Raw genomic sequence first — 19,551 nt, forward strand, 5'->3', positions numbered from 1 at the left:
ACATGCAAATGGGCACAAAAAGTAGAGAAAAGGCGCCATAAACTGAATCCTATTTTTTTTTTTCAAAATATAGTTTTCGGCAACATGACGTAGTGGTCATATTTCCTAGAGAAGGGTAAAATGTTTTCAACACTGCCTCTGCCTTCACCAGGGCTTGTGTGCTGCTGCTTCGTTCCCAGGATCCCATTTTCCACGCTCCTCTGTCTTACCCCAGGTGTCTTGATTAATGAAGATAAGCCATATAAAAGGTGGCACGGACATGAATAGCCCGTAACCAGGTGTCTTGTATGCAGGCCTGAGATATGGGAAAAGGGAGAGGTGTAAGATTTGGTATACTTGCCCATTATCAGGGACAGGAAATCTGTTGGGTTTATCAAGATCCCACTAGGCCAACTGCTGACCTTTAGTCAACCCACAATAGTTGACTAACTTTCGGAACCTATTTACTGCTAGGTGAACAGAGGCATCAGATGTAAGGAAATGTGTCCCTTCCCCCATAAAAAAAACTAGGAACCCATTGCGAACCGACTTGGCATGCCATTAGGCTACAGGTGTGTGATATGGGGGTACCGTGAAGGCAAACATTGCAGGACCAGAAGCCTACAAATATAACACGGAATTAGGAAAGAGGGAGGGAATTATCAGGGGAAAGCGCCAAGCCATTACGACTCTTATAGCACTGGTCAGGATAAGGATTTGGGATGGGACGGGGGAATGGAATGGTGCTCAACCACCTGCACGGTCGGGGATTGAACGCTGACCTGCATGAAGCGAGACCGTCGCTCTACCGTCCAGTCCAAGTGATTAGGGAATTAGGAAAGAACTGCCATCAAATTAAAATCTGATACAAAATACGACATAAGTCGCTAAAAATTAATATCGACCATGTTCGAAGTTATAACATGCTTCTTTTCACTTCACTTCTTAAGTTAACGTAACGAAAATATCTCGTTTAACCTTGATCATATTGAGGGGTAGGGGTGGGGGGGAGGAGATATTTTAACATGAAAAAATAATGTCAGTTGGTTACATAATAATTACATAACTCGTACGAGTAAGTCGTACATAATTACTCGTACGTTGTACGAGTAATTATGAGGAGGAAAGCTGGGAAGACTATGTAGCAGCAGATGTTTAAGTCAAATTACTGACTTGTCATCTACGAAGTAGTAGGCATCCACCAGTCTCAGGAGACTATGGAGTTGCGCTCTGGTTGTTGGTCTGGAGTGGCCTCACCAGGGCACAAAGCCAGGGTAGGTTGATACAGGGAAAAAGCTGTCACCCATGCGGCAGGTCCCCCCTCTCCACGGCGCCGAAAGTCTCCAATGAAAGGCAAACGCCAATACGATTGGTTCCAGCGCCGTCGCAGGAACTGTCAGAACGAGGTTGAAGGTAACAACGAATTGCTCTAGGGTCTCCAGTTCCGGAGTTAACCTCGAAGTTGGTAAAAGAAGGCACATGGACTCCAAACCCGGAGACCGCCGTGGTCGGGGCCGGAGAAGAACCACCCCATCAAGGGCAAGAACGACTCCAGCCTCCTGAAGCAGAGCCTGGGCCGCACGAGCCCCAGGAGGTGGACTTCCGAGCCCCGCACCTACGGGTTCCAGAGATCGTCACAGTCCCCTTTCACCCGAGGCCAGGCTTGACTTGTGAGAGTTTGGTCCACCAGACTTCATTACACACAGAAATCATGCGTGATGCATCAAATGAATGCATCAATCTCGGACGTAGGTTCGAATCCTCGTCACGGCCCTTGTGGATTTGTTCATTGGTCCACCAGCCTGTTGCTTGGAGTTGCCCGCAGGCCCACATACCCACCACAGCCTGGTTGGTCCTGCATTTATTTTAAAAAATAATCTAGTTTTCTCTTGAAGATGTTCACGGTTGTTCTGGCAATATTTCTTATGCTTGCTGGGAGGACGTTGAACTACCGCGGACCTCTGATGTTTATACAGTGTTCTCTGATTGTGCCTATGGCACCTCTGCTCTTCACTGGTTCTATTCTGCATTTTCTTCCATATCGTTCACTCCAGTACGTTGTTATTTTGCTGTGCAGATTTGGTACCTGGCCCTCCAGTATTTTCCAGGTGTATATTATTTGGCATCTCTCTCGTCTCCTTCCTAGTGAGTACATTTGGAGAGCTTTGAGACGATCCCAATAATTTAGGTGCTTTATCTCGTCTATGCGTGCCGTATATGTTCTCTGTATTCCCTCTATTTCAGCAATCTCTCCTGCTCTGAAGGGGGGAAGTGAATACTGAGCAGTACTCAATACGGGACAACACAAGTGATTTGAAGAGTACAACCATTGTGATGGGATCCCTGGATTTGAAAGTTCTCGTAATCCATCCTATCATTTTCCTGGCTGACGCGATATTTGCTTGGTTATGCTCCCTAAACGTTAGATCGTCGGACATTATTATTCCCAAATCCTTTACATGCTGCTTTCCTACTATGGGCAGATTCGATTGTGTTTTGTACCCTGTATTATGTTTAAGATCCTCATTTTTACCGTACCTGAAGTATGAAATTATCACTGATAAGGTCGGCTTCCTTCATGACCCAGCAGAAGGGAAGGGTAATAATTATTATTTTCAACAATAACAATAATGATATAACTTATAATGTTGGTTGACTGAAGCGTTGCCATATTCACAAACAAGTGAGGTAACAGACTAATAGCCTAACCATTATGTGAGCGGGGTGGGGAAGGGGACACAACATTTAGGCTTCAGAGAATCACGTTACAATTTGATTAAGCAATTTTAAGCTATTAATGAGAGCGAGTCAGAGAATTTAGTTGTTTGCTGCAGTGTTTTCAGTTATGTTGAGCGTTTGAAGAATAGTCAACAGTTCAACTTGCAAGGGGGATGTTCTGTTATATACCGATTCTTGCAGTATATTCTTTTCAGTAGTGCAACCCTCGAGCTGGTCAATGATAGCACTACCCTCACTTCCTCTTTTTTTTTTTTTTTTTTTTTTTTTTTATATATTTTGCCCCGATGGGCGTGTTTATTGGGCAGCGTCACTCATCCTGTGAGTGGACACACCGCCATAGTGACAGTATTGGGCAGCGCCACTCATCCTGTGAGTGGACACACCGCCATAGTGACAGTATTGGGCAGCGCCACTCATCCTGTGAGTGGACACACCGCCATAGTGACAGTATTGGGCAGCGCCACTCATCTTGTGAGTGGACACACCGCCATAGTGACAGTATTGGGCAGCGCCACTCATCTTGTGAGTGGACACACCGCCATAGTGACAGTATTGGGCAGCGCCACTCATCCTGTTAGTGGACACACCGCCATAGTGACAGTATTGGGCAGCGTCACTCATCCTGTGAGTGGACACCCCGCCATAGTGACAGTATTGGGCAGCGTCACTCATCCTGTGAGTGGACACACCGCCATAGCAGCATGTACAACACTCCCCAATAGGAAGAAAACCCGTTGGGTTGTTCATCCTGTCACTTGTACCCAGACACAGCTGGAACTTGCTTAATTGTCTCAAATGAACAGATTATCAAACAAGAAGATTAACATTTGTCAATCCTTAAAATCTTACGTTATCTTGCGGGTGCAAAATGGGGAAAACTTTTAATAACAGTATCAATATTTGACAAATGGCATTTTCCTAACTGAAACAATGTGGGGTTTATTACTCTACACACTTTTCTAATGTTTCTCGGATATTCACATTCTTGTAGGTAGTGGTCAAAGCGGTGTCCGTCACTCTCATCACAGATTCTGCAACTCCACTGTTCAATTGTTGTTTCCATTCCGAGTCTCCATGGATATTTGTATCCAAGACGGATTCTTGCTATTACTGATTCTCTCCCGCGTCCTCCTCCTCCTTCGTCCATAATGATTAGGGTTGCCAGCTGCAACCATGTTGTACCAGCTTACAGATTCACTGATTTGTTCTATCCTCCTTTCCTCAGTAACCTTGTCACGGTGATGTTGCCTGATAATACCTCTAATTCGTAGTAGTCATGAAGGTATGAAGTATTCAATATAGTCACCTTCAGCAGTGTGACTGAATTGAGAGATCAGTCATCGTACATGGTCTGTGATGATGCTTTTAGTTTGCATATTGTGTACGTGTTTAAGGGTACAAATTAGAGGGTTGTGCACGTGTGTGTGTAATTACCTAAGTGTAATTACCTAAGTGTAGTTACAGGATGAGAGCTATGCTCGTGGTGTCCCGTCTTCCCAGCACTCTTTGTCATATAACGCTTTGAAACTACTGACGGTCTTGGCCTCCACCACCTTCTCCCCTAACTTGTTCCAACCGTCTACCACTCTGTTTGCGAAAGTGAATTTTCTTATATTTCTTCGGCATGTGTGTACTCACCTAGTTGTACTCACCTAGTTGTGTTTGCGGGGGTTGAGCTCTGGCTCTTTGGTCCCGCCTCTCAACCGTCAATCAACAGGTGTACAGATTCCTGAGCCTATCGGGCTCTTGGGCACTATCGGGCACCGAGCCTATCGGTGTGTGCGCGCGCGCGCGTGCGCGCACACACATCAGTACATGTGTATGAAAGCCGAGAAAGGGTCAAGGCTGTAATTTGCTCGTCTTAAAGTCTTCCCCTAAACAGAGACGCAGTAAGACCACACGCACACACTTGCTGAGAATTGAGGATCGGGTTTCATCTTTCAGGGAGAGTTTGAACTTCTTGATGCAAGGGGGGGGGGAGGGGCGATATGTTCTTGTTATAATAATCATATTTTGCTATAAATGTATGCAAAATAAGTTATTTTTGTCTAGCCTAATATTTCTACGCTACCCGAGATATACAAGCCTGATATATAGAAATAAATATAGAAGTCTTAGTTTTGCAAGTAAGTTTCAAGCACCTTCATAGTTTCAGACATGGAAACTAAAACAGAGGTAAATGTAGACTTATTATTTTTGAGTTTATGTTATTGTTCAACGGATGATCTCTGACGGTGTGTGTGTTTGTAAGGAGAGGCCCATAGCCCGTGTCGGCTTAGGTGTAGGGAAACTTAAGTCTCTTTTACAAAAATAATGTTGCGTTCGTTCATCCAGGAAGTATTTTCTATGACTAATACATGTTTCACTCCAGCCACAAGTGTAATCATTTGTAGATATTAGTGACGAAGCTTCTGCATGTAAACACTGATTACTTGGTATATAATTATAATAATTACATAGTACACTATTATTATGACTTGGGTAAGTAACGCACAAACATTTTGTAGAAACAATTATAAATCTACAGCTGTATGAAAAGTTTCCGTTCGTTTGAATATTAGAGGCAGCGAGCTACGGTGCAGAAGGGTATTGTGAATCTTATTTAGAGTGTAAGGATGCAAACATGTCATCTTAAGTCATTCCCTAAGATGAGACTTGGTAAAAGCATGTAAAGTGGAAGATCAGATTTCGAAGGGAGTTAGTTGGTCTATATTAGGAAACGCGGAGTGTCGGGGCGGGAAGCATCGCCAACCGTCACCTCCACAACCCTAATGGCTCCAGATACCAGGAAAGTTGATGTTTGTTGTTGTTGTTGTTTTAGATCCAGCTACTCTGAACATAAAGTTGCAAATATCACGGGCTATGGCGAGCCCGTAGTGGATTTAACTGGCACAGGTAAGTTATCAACCAGTTTTACAAGTAACCAGAGTGTAGCATCAGTCAGGTGAACGGGAGTATAAGGCCGCCACAACCACAGCATCCCCGTGGTACAGCCTATTCATCCCCGTGCCACCTCTTTGTTGGCATTCATCACAACAAAGACTCATCAACTAACACCTGTCACCATCTCCCCTTTAATATCGCTCGCCTTATGCGCCTATGTTCTCGTATTGGAATCCTCAGATATATTTAGCGCCTTTTGAATATCCTGCGACACTGATGGTGTTACATAGTCTCCCCGGCTTGCTGCTGCCTTTTGATAATTACTTCTGACATTCCCCAGGATGCAACCCACAGCAGTTACCTCTCTCTCGGGCACCTATTAATAACTACTAGGTGAACTGTGACATCAGTTGAAAGGGAACTTGCCCAATCTTTTCTGCCAAGCCTGGGGATCGAACCAGGGTTTCTTGATCGAGAATATTGGACGTAAACGTGACACTATAGTACAGTGTTCTATCAACCTAATAATTCGACCCGGCCTCAGACCAAGTCCATTCCATCCAGCGGTCAACACCAAAGACCCATTCGTCAGTTTTAACATGCTGTTCATTCACAACAGAACTTTTCTCAAATATAAATTAATATTATTACATATTGCCATACTATGCATATTTAGGCACTAGTTAGGTTGTGTGTTTAGGTTCTGTTGGCGATTATTTGTAGTACGTGGGTGAAGCATTTACAGCGTTGTGGTTCGAACAACAGTCGTCAGTGAAGCACTTGTTCCGGAAGTGTTCGAACGTCATCAGTTGTGAGTCGTGTGTAAACCGTGTTTCATTCATAAACAGCTGGGGTTTGGCGGGTGCATGGAATGGACTTTGGGTCATTGTTTATGAGGACGGGCTGCTTGTATACGAGCTAGAGCTTCATCAACCATGTCATTCTTTATCATGAGCAGTTAGGGAACCTGGGGGGTAGTTTTCTTATATTACACACTAGTTATTCGATTTACCACAATTGTCAGCTGATTGGGGGGTGGGGATGGCATGATTAATGGGTCATTTGTACTAGGGGAATGGGTAGTCACTGTCCCTGAGTAATTAACACGGAATTTGTCAAGCATTTCTTCAAATTATCTTCCAATTTCAGAGACGCTCATCTGTTTCCTCTTGATAATGCTTGAAGTTTAAAATTTGGGACCAAAAGCGAGAGGGTGACCCTTGAGGACCATGGCTTCCTTTCCCCATGGAAGTGACTGAAGATGTTGACCATTGGGTACATGCAGGTACCTGTCTAGGTCAGAAGAGATGGAGGCCCTTAAGGAAGGTTGTACGGTGTAGTTGGAGACAACTTGAGGGTGACGGTGCGACAGGATCCTCACCTCTGGCTCTAAATAGCTGGTCTCCACTCTTGTGAGAATTAAGGGCTATTCATGCCCGTGCCACCCATTGGGTGGCTTCATCTTGTGAGAAAGTGCATGGCATCTTGCCACGGACAGTAATCAACACCCATTTAATATTTCAATAAGTCGTACCAAGTGGCCACAATTGGTCTTCAATAATACTAAATCTGCGATTTTATTTTATTTTATTTAGAAGTGAGCAAAGTACAAAATAACTTACTGAGAACACAATGAAATCCATACACGGTATACATACATTTGTACTGGCTTTGAGGCACCGTGCAAGAAGGAAGACATACAGGAAGACCCTACACAACCACCAGAAGACGCTCCACACCTCCACAACTTACTCACATTATGGAATGTATTTTGCTCAAGACTTGCTCATCACAAAATGGTAATATTTCCTGTACGAAAAAGTGAGTTTTACCGCGTTCACAATACAGGGCCAGTATTCATCAAGCATTTTGGCCCGCTTACGAAACCTGGGGCCAGATTCACGAAGCAGTTACGCAAGCACTTACGAGCCTGTACATCTTTTCTCTGTCTTTGACGGTTTTTTTTTTTTTTACAATTATTAAACAGTTAACGAGCTTAAACGCACAGGAGGCTGTTTATAACAATAACAGATGATCTGGAAGTTTTCATGCTTGTAAACTTTTTAATAAATGTAACCAAAGTGCAGGCGATGAGTCACAATAACGTGGCTGAAGTATGTTGACCAGACCACATTTTGTAACCAAAGTCGTCAAAGATTGTGGAAAGATGTACACGTTCGTAAGTACTTGCGTAACTGCTTCGTGAATCTGGCCCCTGTACATCTTTCCTCAGACATGGCGGCTTTGTTTACATTTATTAAACTGTGTACGAGTTTGGAAACTTCACAACACAAGGTAGTGGTGGTGGTTATTATGAACAACCTCGTAGTGCTTCAGAGCTCTTAAACTGGGTAATAAATTTAACCAAAGCTGCCATGATTGTGTAAAAATGTACAGGTTTCGTGAGCGGACGCCTCAATGCTTGACGAATACTGGCCCTGGTTACCATACTCTGTCAACTGTTACTGTGCAACATATCAAATGCTAGATTTTTTTTTCTAGAATTGGTAGATAACTTTCGTCATATGGAGGCTAACAAAATCTTCATCCATTATATTAAAACATAAATGCAGTTTAAAGCCTGACATTGAACAACACTGTAAAGTATTAATGATTATAAATCAATTTTGTTGTCAACTTTAGACTTGTTGACTCTGCAGTTGGCAGTTAAGTGGTGTTTGTATTACCAAACTTGTCACCAAACAAGGAACCCTCATCAGAGCAGAGAGGCTTCCATGTCCCACCAGTGTCACCAAACAAGGAACCCTCATCAGAGCAGAGAGGCTTCCATGTCCCACCAGTGTCACCAACTCTCGTTTCCATTTAATGAGCACAAAAATTATACAAATTAAAAGAAAACTGCAGCTAAACAAACAACTTATAATTGTGTACCTTAAGGCCTCACACATTCCCCAAAACAAAGGGACGTGATAATGTGTTGTTGCCAACAAAACCCCCTGATTATCAAATAAAAAAAATGTTCATATTTTAATATACTTTGCTCCTCTTAAAAAAAGAAGAGAGTAATCTAAACATCTTACAATTCTATGACATTTTAGCCTATGTCAGCCTATCCTGGCAAATGAAGTTTCCTTGAAACCTGTGGGCCGACACCTCACACGATTAAGGAATAATCACAGTTATAATAAACCTGCATGTTTACACACTATGCTCAATAATGCCATTGCAAAAACCGTAGACATCTCCAGTTGGTTGACGCCACACACATGATGCTCCCACAAGCACGTCACAGCCTCACCAGACCAGGCTCACTGTTATATTCTCCAGTATATTTACGCACAGAAAGAGTACACTACGACTTTGTAGACAAGGAACACTAAATATTTACACATGTGCATGTTAAGCACGAGTTTTAGTTGTCCACAGTTACTCTGTTTTACTGATGACAAGAGTACAGCAGTACTCATGTTAGCCGACATGTTAGTCTTTTGGGATGCAATGACTAGTATAAGCGTTGGGTCCATGGGAGGAGATGACGGGTCACTACCAGCAAGGTTATCAGTGTCCGCCCCGCCACTCTGGTCACCCATGAGGACCACGCTTGTCCTGTGTGCTGACCACCTCTGTATTGTTCGTGAGCACGTACACACGCGCGCGCACACGGGTGAAAGCTGTTCTAACGCTATTCACTGGTCTTTAAGAGGTGACCTTTCGTGTAGAGAAGTTTGCTTCATACAGTTATTCATCGTCACTAACTACTCACCGAGAGTACACACCTTTGGTAATAGACGAGAACTCAATGATTATTTTACTACCATGGCTGTCATCGGGACAGTTCACTGGAAGGCGAAGAGCAAGATAATGAAGGGCACGAGTAGGATGAACACCATGTAGACGGGGACGCGGGGCTGACAGGTGGTGGTGACCTCAAAGGAGTGAAGCTCCTGCAGGTTCTCCTCTGCAGGAACCTCCACCACCACAGCCTCCGTCTGAGTGAATGCTAAAGAAAACACACATTCCGTAGAGTTACGGCAGCTTTCCAGAGGAGAGCTCACGTCGTAGGTTGCTCGGTCCAACTGTAAATTGAAACCCAAGTGGTTCAGCTCAATGGAGTTGTCGGATGTAAATATGAAGTAGTAATAGTCGGAAGAATTTACATTAAATCTCCAGAAGTCGGGGTTGGTGGCATCCATTTTGCTGATACGGCTTTCCCAGTCAATATAGGGAGTGAGGTCTACCTTCAAGATGGCATCGCGGCACTGCTCTAAGAACTCTTCACTGCTAGAAAATGAAGAGTTGCCTGTTAATACATCCACAGTGTCATTAAACTTGTGCAAGAGGTCCATGGCGCTGCTTGATGGTTTGGTCAGCGGGTCCTCGTGCCTGACGGAGGAGTCCTGCAAGAGAGGAGCACTTCGAGGGCGGCGCTCGTTACCCCGAGACCTCCTGGAGCGGCCATGACGAGCCTCAACCTTACTGTGTCTCTCCTTCTTGTCCTTCTTATTCCTCCTGTTCTTTCTTTTTGTAATTGCTTCTACTTTGTCAACCAGGTCATATTTGTGCAGCCTGATCTTATCATTAGGAGCGAGTGGTGAAAGATCACTATGGCCGTCTTTTGTTCTCTCTTCATAATCATCATCAAACACTTCACCGCCAACATTCTCGTCTTCCCAGTGGCGTTGTTCTGATATTTCGCCGCCATCTTCCTCCTCCTCCTCTACGTCGGGCGGACTCTTGTACACATTTTGAACTGGTGATGTTCCGCCGTTCAGCTCGTTCTCCAGACGGTGTTCTCGGTAGAAGCACTTGCGGAGGTTGTCTTCGCCGCGCACCACCAGCAGCACACCGCCGGGCCACCTGCAAGAATGCTTCCGTTAGACTCGTTCCAGTTCGAAGCCAAAAAAATTTCAAACAATTTTCAAATTTGTGTTTCAAAAAATCTTCTCAGTGAATATTTCAAACTCTCATTCCTCAAACATAAGAACAAAAAATGAAAGAATTATTAAAGGTGCTGGATCCTAATGCCATAAAAACGTATACAAACTATGCATTTTATACAGAATTATCTAAACAAATCTTACAAATAATGACAAATGAACGTTACCATGCGCATCAGGGACTAACGAGAATCAGCTTCAACTAACTGGGTGACAACGGTCCAAGTTAGACTGTCGTGAAGACTAACCTGGAGCAGGAGGAGAGGGCAAAGGTCGAGCCCTGGAGGAGGTAGACGCCCCAGTACTCTATGTCGTCATGACGGAGCGTCAGGTTCCTCTTGAGGGTGACATGGCGCCGTTGTTCCAGCAGCTGCGGCGTCCCCGCCACCAGGAAGGCGTCCAACGTCCCGTTACTCGTCACCCGTTGACCCTGTCGACAAACAGTACCGTTATCTATGGTACAGTCATTCAGATTTGAATGTTTAGAATACTTTGGTGCGCGAGAAGTTATACAGCTATTCCAGACTATATAAGGGGCTACCCCTAGAGCCCCCCAGACTATACCAAGAGCCACCCTAGAGCCCCACACCAAGAGCCACCATAGAGCCCCACACCACACCAAGAGCCACCCTAGAGCCCCCAGACTACACAAAGAGCCACACACTACACCAAGAGCCACCCTAGAGCCCCACACTACACCAAGAGCCACCCTAGAGCCCCACACCACACCAAGAGCCACCATAGAGCCACACACTACACCAAGAGCCACCCTAGAGCCCCCAGACTACACAAAGAGCCACCCTAGAGCCACACACTACACCAAGAGCCACCCTAGAGCCCCCCCAGACTACACCAAGAGCCACCCTAGAGCCCCACACCACACCAAGAGCCACCATAGAGCCCCACACCACACCAAGAGCCACCCTAGAGCCCCACACTACACCAAGAGCCACCCTAGAGCCCCCCACACTACACCAAGAGCCACCCTAGAGCCCCACACCACACCAAGAGCCACCATAGAGCCACACACTACACCAAGAGCCACCCTAGAGCCCCACACTACACCAAGAGCCACCCTAGAGCCCCACACCACACCAAGAGCCACCATAGAGCCACACACTACACCAAGAGCCACCCTAGAGCCCCCAGACCACACAAAGAGCCACCCTAGAGCCACACACTACACCAAGAGCCACCCTAGAGCCACACACTACACCTAGAGCCCCACACTACACCAAGAGCCACCATAGAGCCCCCACACCACACCAAGAGCCACCATAGAGCCCCACATCACACCAAGAGCCCCAGACTACACCAAGAGCCACCATAGAGCCCCCACACCACACCAAGAGCCACCATAGAGCCACACACTACACCAAGAGCCACCCTAGAGCCCCCAGACTAAAAGAGCCACCCTAGAGTCACACACTACACCAAGAGCCACCCTAGAGCCACACACTACACCAAGAGCCACCCTAGAGCCCCACACTACACCAAGAGCCACCCTAGAGCCCCCACACCACACCAAGAGCCACCATAGAGCCCCCACACCACACCAAGAGCCACCATAGAGCCCCACACACTACACCAAGAGCCACCACAGAGCCCCCACACTACACCAAGAGCCACCATAGAACCCCCACACCACACCAAGAGCCACCATAGAGCCCCCACACCACACCAAGAGCCACCATAGAGCCCCACACACCACACCAAGAGCCACCATAGAGCCCCACACACCACACCAAGAGCCACCATAGAGCCCCACACACTACACCAAGAGCCACCATAGAGCCCCACACACTACACCAAGAGCCACCATAGAGCCCCCACACTACACCAAGAGCCACCATAGAGCCCCCACACACACACCAAGAGCCACCATAGAGCCCCACACACTACACCAAGAGCCACCACAGAGCCCCCACACTACACTAAGAGCCACCATAGAGCCCCCACACCACACCAAGAGCCACCATAGAGCCCCCACACCACACCAAGAGCCACCATAGAGCCCCACACACCACACCAAGAGCCACCCTAGAGCCCCACACTACACCAAGAGCCACCATAGAGCCCCCACACCACACCAAGAGCCACCATAGAGCCACACACTACACCAAGAGCCACCATAGAGCCCCACACTACACCAAGAGCCACCATAGATCCCCCAGACTACACCAAGAGCCACCATAGAGCCCCACACTACACCAAGAGCCACCATAGAGCCACACACTACACCAAGAGCCACCATAGAGCCCCACACCACACCAAGAGCCCCACACCACACCAAGAGCCCCACACCACACCAAGAGCCCCACACCACACCAAGAGCCACCCTAGAGCCCCCACACCACACCAAGAGCCACCATAGAGCCCCACACCACACCAAGAGCCCCACACCACACCAAGAGCCACCATAGATCCCCCACACTACACCAAGAGCCACCATAGAGCCCCCACACCACACCAAGAGCCACCATAGATCCCCCACACTACACCAAGAGCCACCATAGAGCCCCACACCACACCAAGAGCCACCATAGATCCCCCACACTACACCAAGAGCCACCATAGAGCCCCCAGACTACACCAAGAGCCACCATAGAGCCCTCTACTATCGTCCCGCATATATTACCAAGCAGGAAAGTTCACGGATGAGCACATTACAAAACACTTCAACAACTCTAGACAAGAGAGCCACTGACCAACACACAAAGTCACCGACAGTAAAATGCGTCTCTCGTCCTAACACTATCTTCTCTAATTTGATAAATCATTGACATGTTAACTAAATCTAAATTCTAAATAGAGTATACGATTGTAATCACTTGTATCGCGCGCTATGTTGATATTACGACCTAATAATATACTGTCATTGAATGTAAACGATTAAATATGTACAGACCGTTTCTGGAATTTGAATTTCTGGTTTTTGAATTTGAATTAACGGTTTTTATCGTAACGGTCTCCAGCCTGGGGGGGAAGGGGTACGCCTTTAACACAACCTGTCCTCTCACTTAATGCGTCTCATTTTTTAACGGATTCTTTAATTACGTTAAAAAATGCGGTGTATTAGTGCTGAGTAAAGCAACATAATATTGACGTTTTCTATGCATAGTCTTCGATAGGTTAGGTGGGTTGCTTGGGTTCGTTTAGTCTTTTGGCTAGACTAAATAGTGGCATTATATTTGTGGGTTAGGCTAAACGGTCGCGTTTGTTACGTTTCTGGTTAGGTGAAACAGTCGCATTTCTTACGTTTGGGGCAAATGGAAACAAGGCGTCACCACTTGAGCATGAGGGAGCTAAGATATCAAAGTGGACCCGAGGTTCATCACGTTAAGTGACCGCTTGCGAAACCTGTACATCTTTCCTCAGTCAACAGCTATTATGGTTTGTTTTTGTTTAGTTCATTTATTATGCACCCCATACCCATCCTGTGGGCGGCAGTGGAGAGGGTTACAGAGGCACATAACGGGCTCAGGGATCGAACCCCACAATTACATTTAGTCAAGTTAGTCTTGATAATATACATTACATTTTGTAAAACGTTGTTTCGATTGTTTCAATCGATCTCGATTGTTTCAAGCGCGGGTTGGACATGTATATGAAGTGGGATTGGGTGGTTATAGATAGGAGCTGCCTCGTAGGGGCCAATAGGCCTTCTGCAGTTATCTTTGTTCTTATAATGTACTATCAACGACCGGTTGGAGACCGACCACAAGTACAGTCCCTAAGCTCAGCAAATTACATATGTAGAGAGCTACATATATGTTTAGTCCTGCACCCCCCCCACCCCTGGGGTTACAGTCACATTAACTACCTACAGTTAACAAACTGGGGATAATTGGCTCAACTTGTAGGTGATGGATCACTGGGAATGAAATATTTACACATCTCTTGAGTCCTTGCTGTACACCTCGTCATTCTTTTATAGCTACAATACTTTGGGAATGTCTTTTTTTAAGTGTAAATTTTGAGTTTGAAGTTGGTGGGAGTTGAACCCGGTGCCAGCAGCAACAGGCTGGTGTACCCGGTGCCAGCAGCAACAGGCTGGTGTACCCGGTGCCAGCAGCAACAGGCTGGTGTACCCGGTGCCAGCAGCAACAGACTGGTGTACCCGGTGCCAGCAACAACAGACTGGTGTACCCGGTGCCAGCAACAACAGACTGGTGTACCCGGTGCCAGCAGCAGCAGGCGGGTGTACCCGGTGCCAGCAGCAGCAGGCGGGTGTACCCGGTGCCAGCAGCAACAGACTGGTGTACCCGGTGCCAGCAACAACAGACTGGTGTACCCGGTGCCAGCAACAACAGACTGGTGTACCCGGTGCCAGCAGCAACAGGCTGGTGTACCCGGTGCCAGCAGCAACAGGCTGGTGTACCCGGTGCCAGCAGCAACAGGCTGGTGTACCCGGTGCCAGCAGCAACAGACTGGTGTACCCGGTGCCAGCAGCAACAGGCTGGTGTACCCGGTGCCAGCAGCAACAGACTGGTTTACCCGGTGCCAGCAGCAACAGGCTGGTGTACCCGGTGCCAGCAGCAACAGACTGGTGTACCCGGTGCCAGCAGCAACAGACTGGTGTACCCGGTGCCAGCAACAACAGACTGGTGTACCCGGTGCCAGCAACAACAGACTGGTGTACCCGGTGCCAGCAGCAACAGGCTGGTGTACCCGGTGCCAGCAGCAACAGGCTGGTGTACCCGGTGCCAGCAGCAACAGGCTGGTGTACCCGGTGCCAGCAGCAACAGACTGGTGTACCCGGTGCCAGCAGCAACAGGCTGGTGTACCCGGTGCCAGCAGCAACAGACTGGTGTACCCGGTGCCAGCAGCAACAGGCTGGTGTACCCGGTGCCAGCAACAACAGACTGGTGTACCCGGTGCCAGCAGCAACAGACTGGTGTACCCGGTGCCAGCAGCAACAGACTGGTGTAGCCGGTGCCAGCAGCAACAGACTGGTGTACCCGGTGCCAGCAGCAACAGGCTGGTGTACCCGGTGCCAGCAGCAACAGACTGGTGTACCCGGTGCCAGCAACAACAGACTGGTGTACCCGGTGCCAGCAGCAACAGACTGGTGTACCCGGTGCCAGCAGCAACAGACTGGTGTAGCCTACCTGACACCAGAAGGAGGAGACGGCATGGTTGAGGGCCCGGGTGTCGGTCTCCGTCATGGGCATGTGGCGGGCATGGTAGAGGTGGTAGCGGGCATACAGGGGCAGGGAGATGAGGACGGTGGGCAGCACAAACACCACCAGGAAGAAGGAGATCACGCGCCACGCTGATGCCATCTGCAAACACCAACAGTTCGTTAGTACACAAGTCACACTGCAATCCCACAACCTTTATGTAAATACAACAAAGTACATCACATGGACCAACAGGTCTATGGCAGCTTTATAATTCAGAACAAACAATAATGAGGCTGTTCACTTGTATAATATTGTGTGTACATTCATTGGTACAGTGTGTGCGTGAGCGCACGCGCACACACCAGAACCAGGATATCAAGCACTTAAGCAATTAGATACGAAACCTCTACATCTTTCCACAATCATGGCGGCTGTGTTTACATAAACAGGTTATGATCACCGAGGCACTACGAGGTTGTTTATAACAATAACAACCTTGTGTTGTGGAGTTTACAAGCTGGTAAACTGTTTACTATATGTAAACACAGCCGCCATGATTGAGGAAAGATGTACAGGTTTCGTAAGTGATTAAGTAAATACTTGATGACCATCGGTCCTACCCAAGGGTCAAGAGAGAAAATTTAAGAGTTGAGAGGAAATTTAACATTCATGTTTGAAATACAACCTAAATAACATCACACAGGTAAATCAAAGGCAAAAAAATAAATCCTCAGCAAACATCAATTAAACCTTTACAACAATCACTTAACAAGTTACACAAGTCCCCACAACTCTTCACCTTGTCCTCGAATGTAATTTTGAAGTTTTTCCGCGAAAATGAACGTCGACAAGCACAATTATGTTGTGGGAATATAATGTTGGGTGAGTTCCAAGTCTCTTCTCCTGGTTTGCAACTTTGCAGAGAATGCAACCGTTCTGCCTAGCCTGAAACTTTAAAAATACAACCGCTCTGCCTAGCCTGAAACTTTAAAAATACAACCGCTCTGCCTAGCCTGAAACTTTAAAAATACAACCGCTCTGCCTAGCCATGAAACTTTAAAAATACAACCGTTCTGCCTAGCCTGAAACTTTAAAAATACAACCGCTCTGCCTAGCCAGAAACTTTAAAAATACAACCGTTCTGCCTAGCCTGAAACTTTAAAAATACAACCGCTCTGCCTAGTCAGAAACTTTAAAAATACAACCGCTCTGCCTAGTCCTGAAACTTTAAAAATACAACCGTTCTGCCTAGCCTGAAACTTTAAAAATACAACCGCTCTGCCTAGCCAGAAACTTTAAAAATACAACCGCTCTGCCTAGCCTGAAACTTACGAACCCAATCAACCCACCTAACCCATCGAGGCCGATGCACAGAATACGTCAATATTTCGATCCATTAACATTTACTAACACGTCGCATTTCTAACGTCTTGGTGGACTCCGTTAAAAACACGACGAACTAAGGTCAGGATGACAACGGCTTCTAGAAGAATCTATTAGGGAACTGAGCGATAAGATCTGAGAAATGATCACTATCTTTCAGCTCATTTTGACATTTGTACTGTTACACAATTTTTTGGCGTGATGGGATTAATTACTTACAGGTGGACAGAGACATCAGGTGAAAGCTAACGAGCCCTTTCCGTCCAACCAACTGTGAGCTGATTAGCATTATTCTACAACATAGTACATATAGCGACTATGGACAGTATGTACAAAATAGTACATATAGCGACTATGGACAGTATGTACAAAATAGTACATATAGCGACTATGGACAGTATGTACAAAATAGTACATATAGCGACTATGGACGGTATGTACAACATAGTACATATAGCGACTATGGACAGTATGTACAAAATAGTACATATAGCGACTATGGACAGTATGTACAACATAGTACATATAGCGACTATGGACAGTATGTACAAAATACACACTATTGTACACCAACACATGGACATATTATGTACTATAGAGTTGGTAAAGCCTCCAGGAGAGTACACAACCACCTCCCATAGGCCTAACATAGCACACAAATGTACTAAAATTGATCTAACATTGCGTACATCAGGCCATGATTGCACATTTGGGCTTACATTGTACAGCACATTGATGCTGTACCGTTGTACCTCTCAGTACACCAGAGTACAAAATATCGACTTCATCTGATACAACTGTACATGTTTTGTACAGTCACTATCCGTACTATCTATTCGAGGGGCAGATGTGATACTCATGTTGTACAATGACTCGATAAACTTTATAATGATGCTGATTACAACTGTGGGTGTCCACCCCCCGGGGGACGCTGCCCCCCACATACCCTCCCACCCCCTGGTCGTCTTCCTGCCCCAAGCAGGTCCAGGCAAGATCTATGCCCATCATCCCCCACCCCACCTCCCCCTGAACCCCCTGGCAACTACCCCACACGAGGATGAGCCTACCAAAGTAGCCCTGCCCTTGGGACGGCTTCCTATACCAGTGTGACAAGGGGTATAGGAAAGTGAGCTTCAAGGTAATGTACACAAACACTGATTGGATTACCAATAAAGCAAGTGAACAGACGGAAAGGGCAAAGGAAGAAAACCCAGATGTAATAGGACTCACAGAAACAAAACTGTCAGGAGTCATAAACTCCATGTTTCCAAGGGACTACTATATAGTAAGGAAAGAGAGGAAAGGGAGAGGAGGAGTGGCCCCTGCTAAAAAGGAAAAACTAGAGTTTTCAGATGGAAATTCCAGGTTGTGAAGGATTCAGAGACTACATAACATGAACTATGACAATGGGTGGACCTAAGATAATAGTGGCAGTCATTTACAACTTTCCACATAATGATAGAAGATCCAGACAGGAGTTTGATAGGAACAACATTGCAACCAATAATATAATAGAGAGAGCAGCTTCAGTTGCCTGCAGGAATGGATCCAGACTTCATAGGAATGAGTGACCACAGTGTATTGACATTTGAGTATCTGGTAGAGGTAAGGATAACCTATCCAAGGATGGGATCGGAAGGAAATAGACTAAAGTACCGAAGAGGAAAGTATGACGAAATGAGGAACTTTCTAATAGGAATACCATGGAAAACAGAACTCGAAGAGAAGACTGTACAGAATATGATGGACTATGTCACCCAGAAGTGCCAGGAAGCTGCAGACAGGTTTATCCTGGCCCAAAAGGAGAACAATTAAAAGCAACAGAAGAATCCATGGGTCAACCAGGAATGCGAGGTAGCGAAGCAATTGAGTACAAGAACATGGAGAAACTACAGAAATAACAGAACACCTAGAGAGCAGGGAGAGATATCAGAGGGCCAGGAATGAGTACCTCAGAGTGAGGAGAGAAGCAGACACACAGTATGAAAATGGCATCGCGAGTAAAGCCAAGACCCAACCAAAGCTGCTCCACAGTCACATCAGGAGGAAAACAGCAGTTAAGGAACAAGTGTTGAAACTGAGAAAAGGGGAGAACAAATACACAGAGAATGACAAGGAGGTGTGTGAAGAACTCAACAAGAGATTCCAGGAGATCTTCACAATAGAACGAAGGAGAGGTCACTGCATTACATGAGGAGGAGGCAAACCAAGCAACCTTGGAGGATTTTGACCTCACCCGTGATGAGGTCAAAAGGAATATGTTGCAGCTGAATGTGACAAAGACTGTTGGGCCTGACAGAATCTCACCGTGGATACTAAAGGAAGGTGCAGAAGCACTAAGTGTGCCACTCTCCATGGTGTAACAAGTCACTGGAAACAGGAGACCTTTCCGGAAAGTTGGAAGACAGCTAATGTAGTCCCAATTTATAAAAAGGGTGACAGGCAAGAGGCACTGAACTACAGGCCAGTTTCCCTAACTTGTATACCATGCAAGGTGATGGAGAAGATCGTGAGGAAAAGGACTCGTAGAGCATCTGGAGGGA

General features: G+C 46.3%; 1 protein-coding gene and 1 long non-coding RNA gene across 11 annotated transcripts in view; one reads left to right on the forward strand and one right to left on the reverse strand.

Annotated features, from left to right (window-relative positions):
- LOC138366259 (uncharacterized) overlaps positions 1–19,551 on the forward strand; it is a 97,311-nt gene that overhangs the window by 1,579 nt on the left and 76,181 nt on the right. The gene's annotated exons all lie outside the window — the stretch shown is intronic.
- The window catches only part of LOC123757437 (uncharacterized), a 202,557-nt gene continuing 190,177 nt past the window's right edge, over positions 7,172–19,551 (reverse strand). For all 9 annotated transcript variants that reach the window (XM_069327223.1, XM_069327224.1, XM_069327225.1 and 6 more), the window contains 3 exons: positions 15,611–15,784; positions 10,748–10,929; positions 7,172–10,419 (listed from right to left, as the gene is read on the reverse strand). In XM_069327223.1, the coding sequence (XP_069183324.1) occupies positions 9,399–10,419; positions 10,748–10,929; positions 15,611–15,784 (1,377 nt within the window). In that variant the 3' untranslated portion in view covers positions 7,172–9,398. The remainder of the gene's footprint in view (positions 10,420–10,747; positions 10,930–15,610; positions 15,785–19,551) is intronic.

The sequence above is a fragment of the Procambarus clarkii genome, chromosome 19, assembly GCF_040958095.1.
Source record: "Procambarus clarkii isolate CNS0578487 chromosome 19, FALCON_Pclarkii_2.0, whole genome shotgun sequence".
Taxonomy (NCBI): domain Eukaryota; kingdom Metazoa; phylum Arthropoda; class Malacostraca; order Decapoda; family Cambaridae; genus Procambarus; species Procambarus clarkii.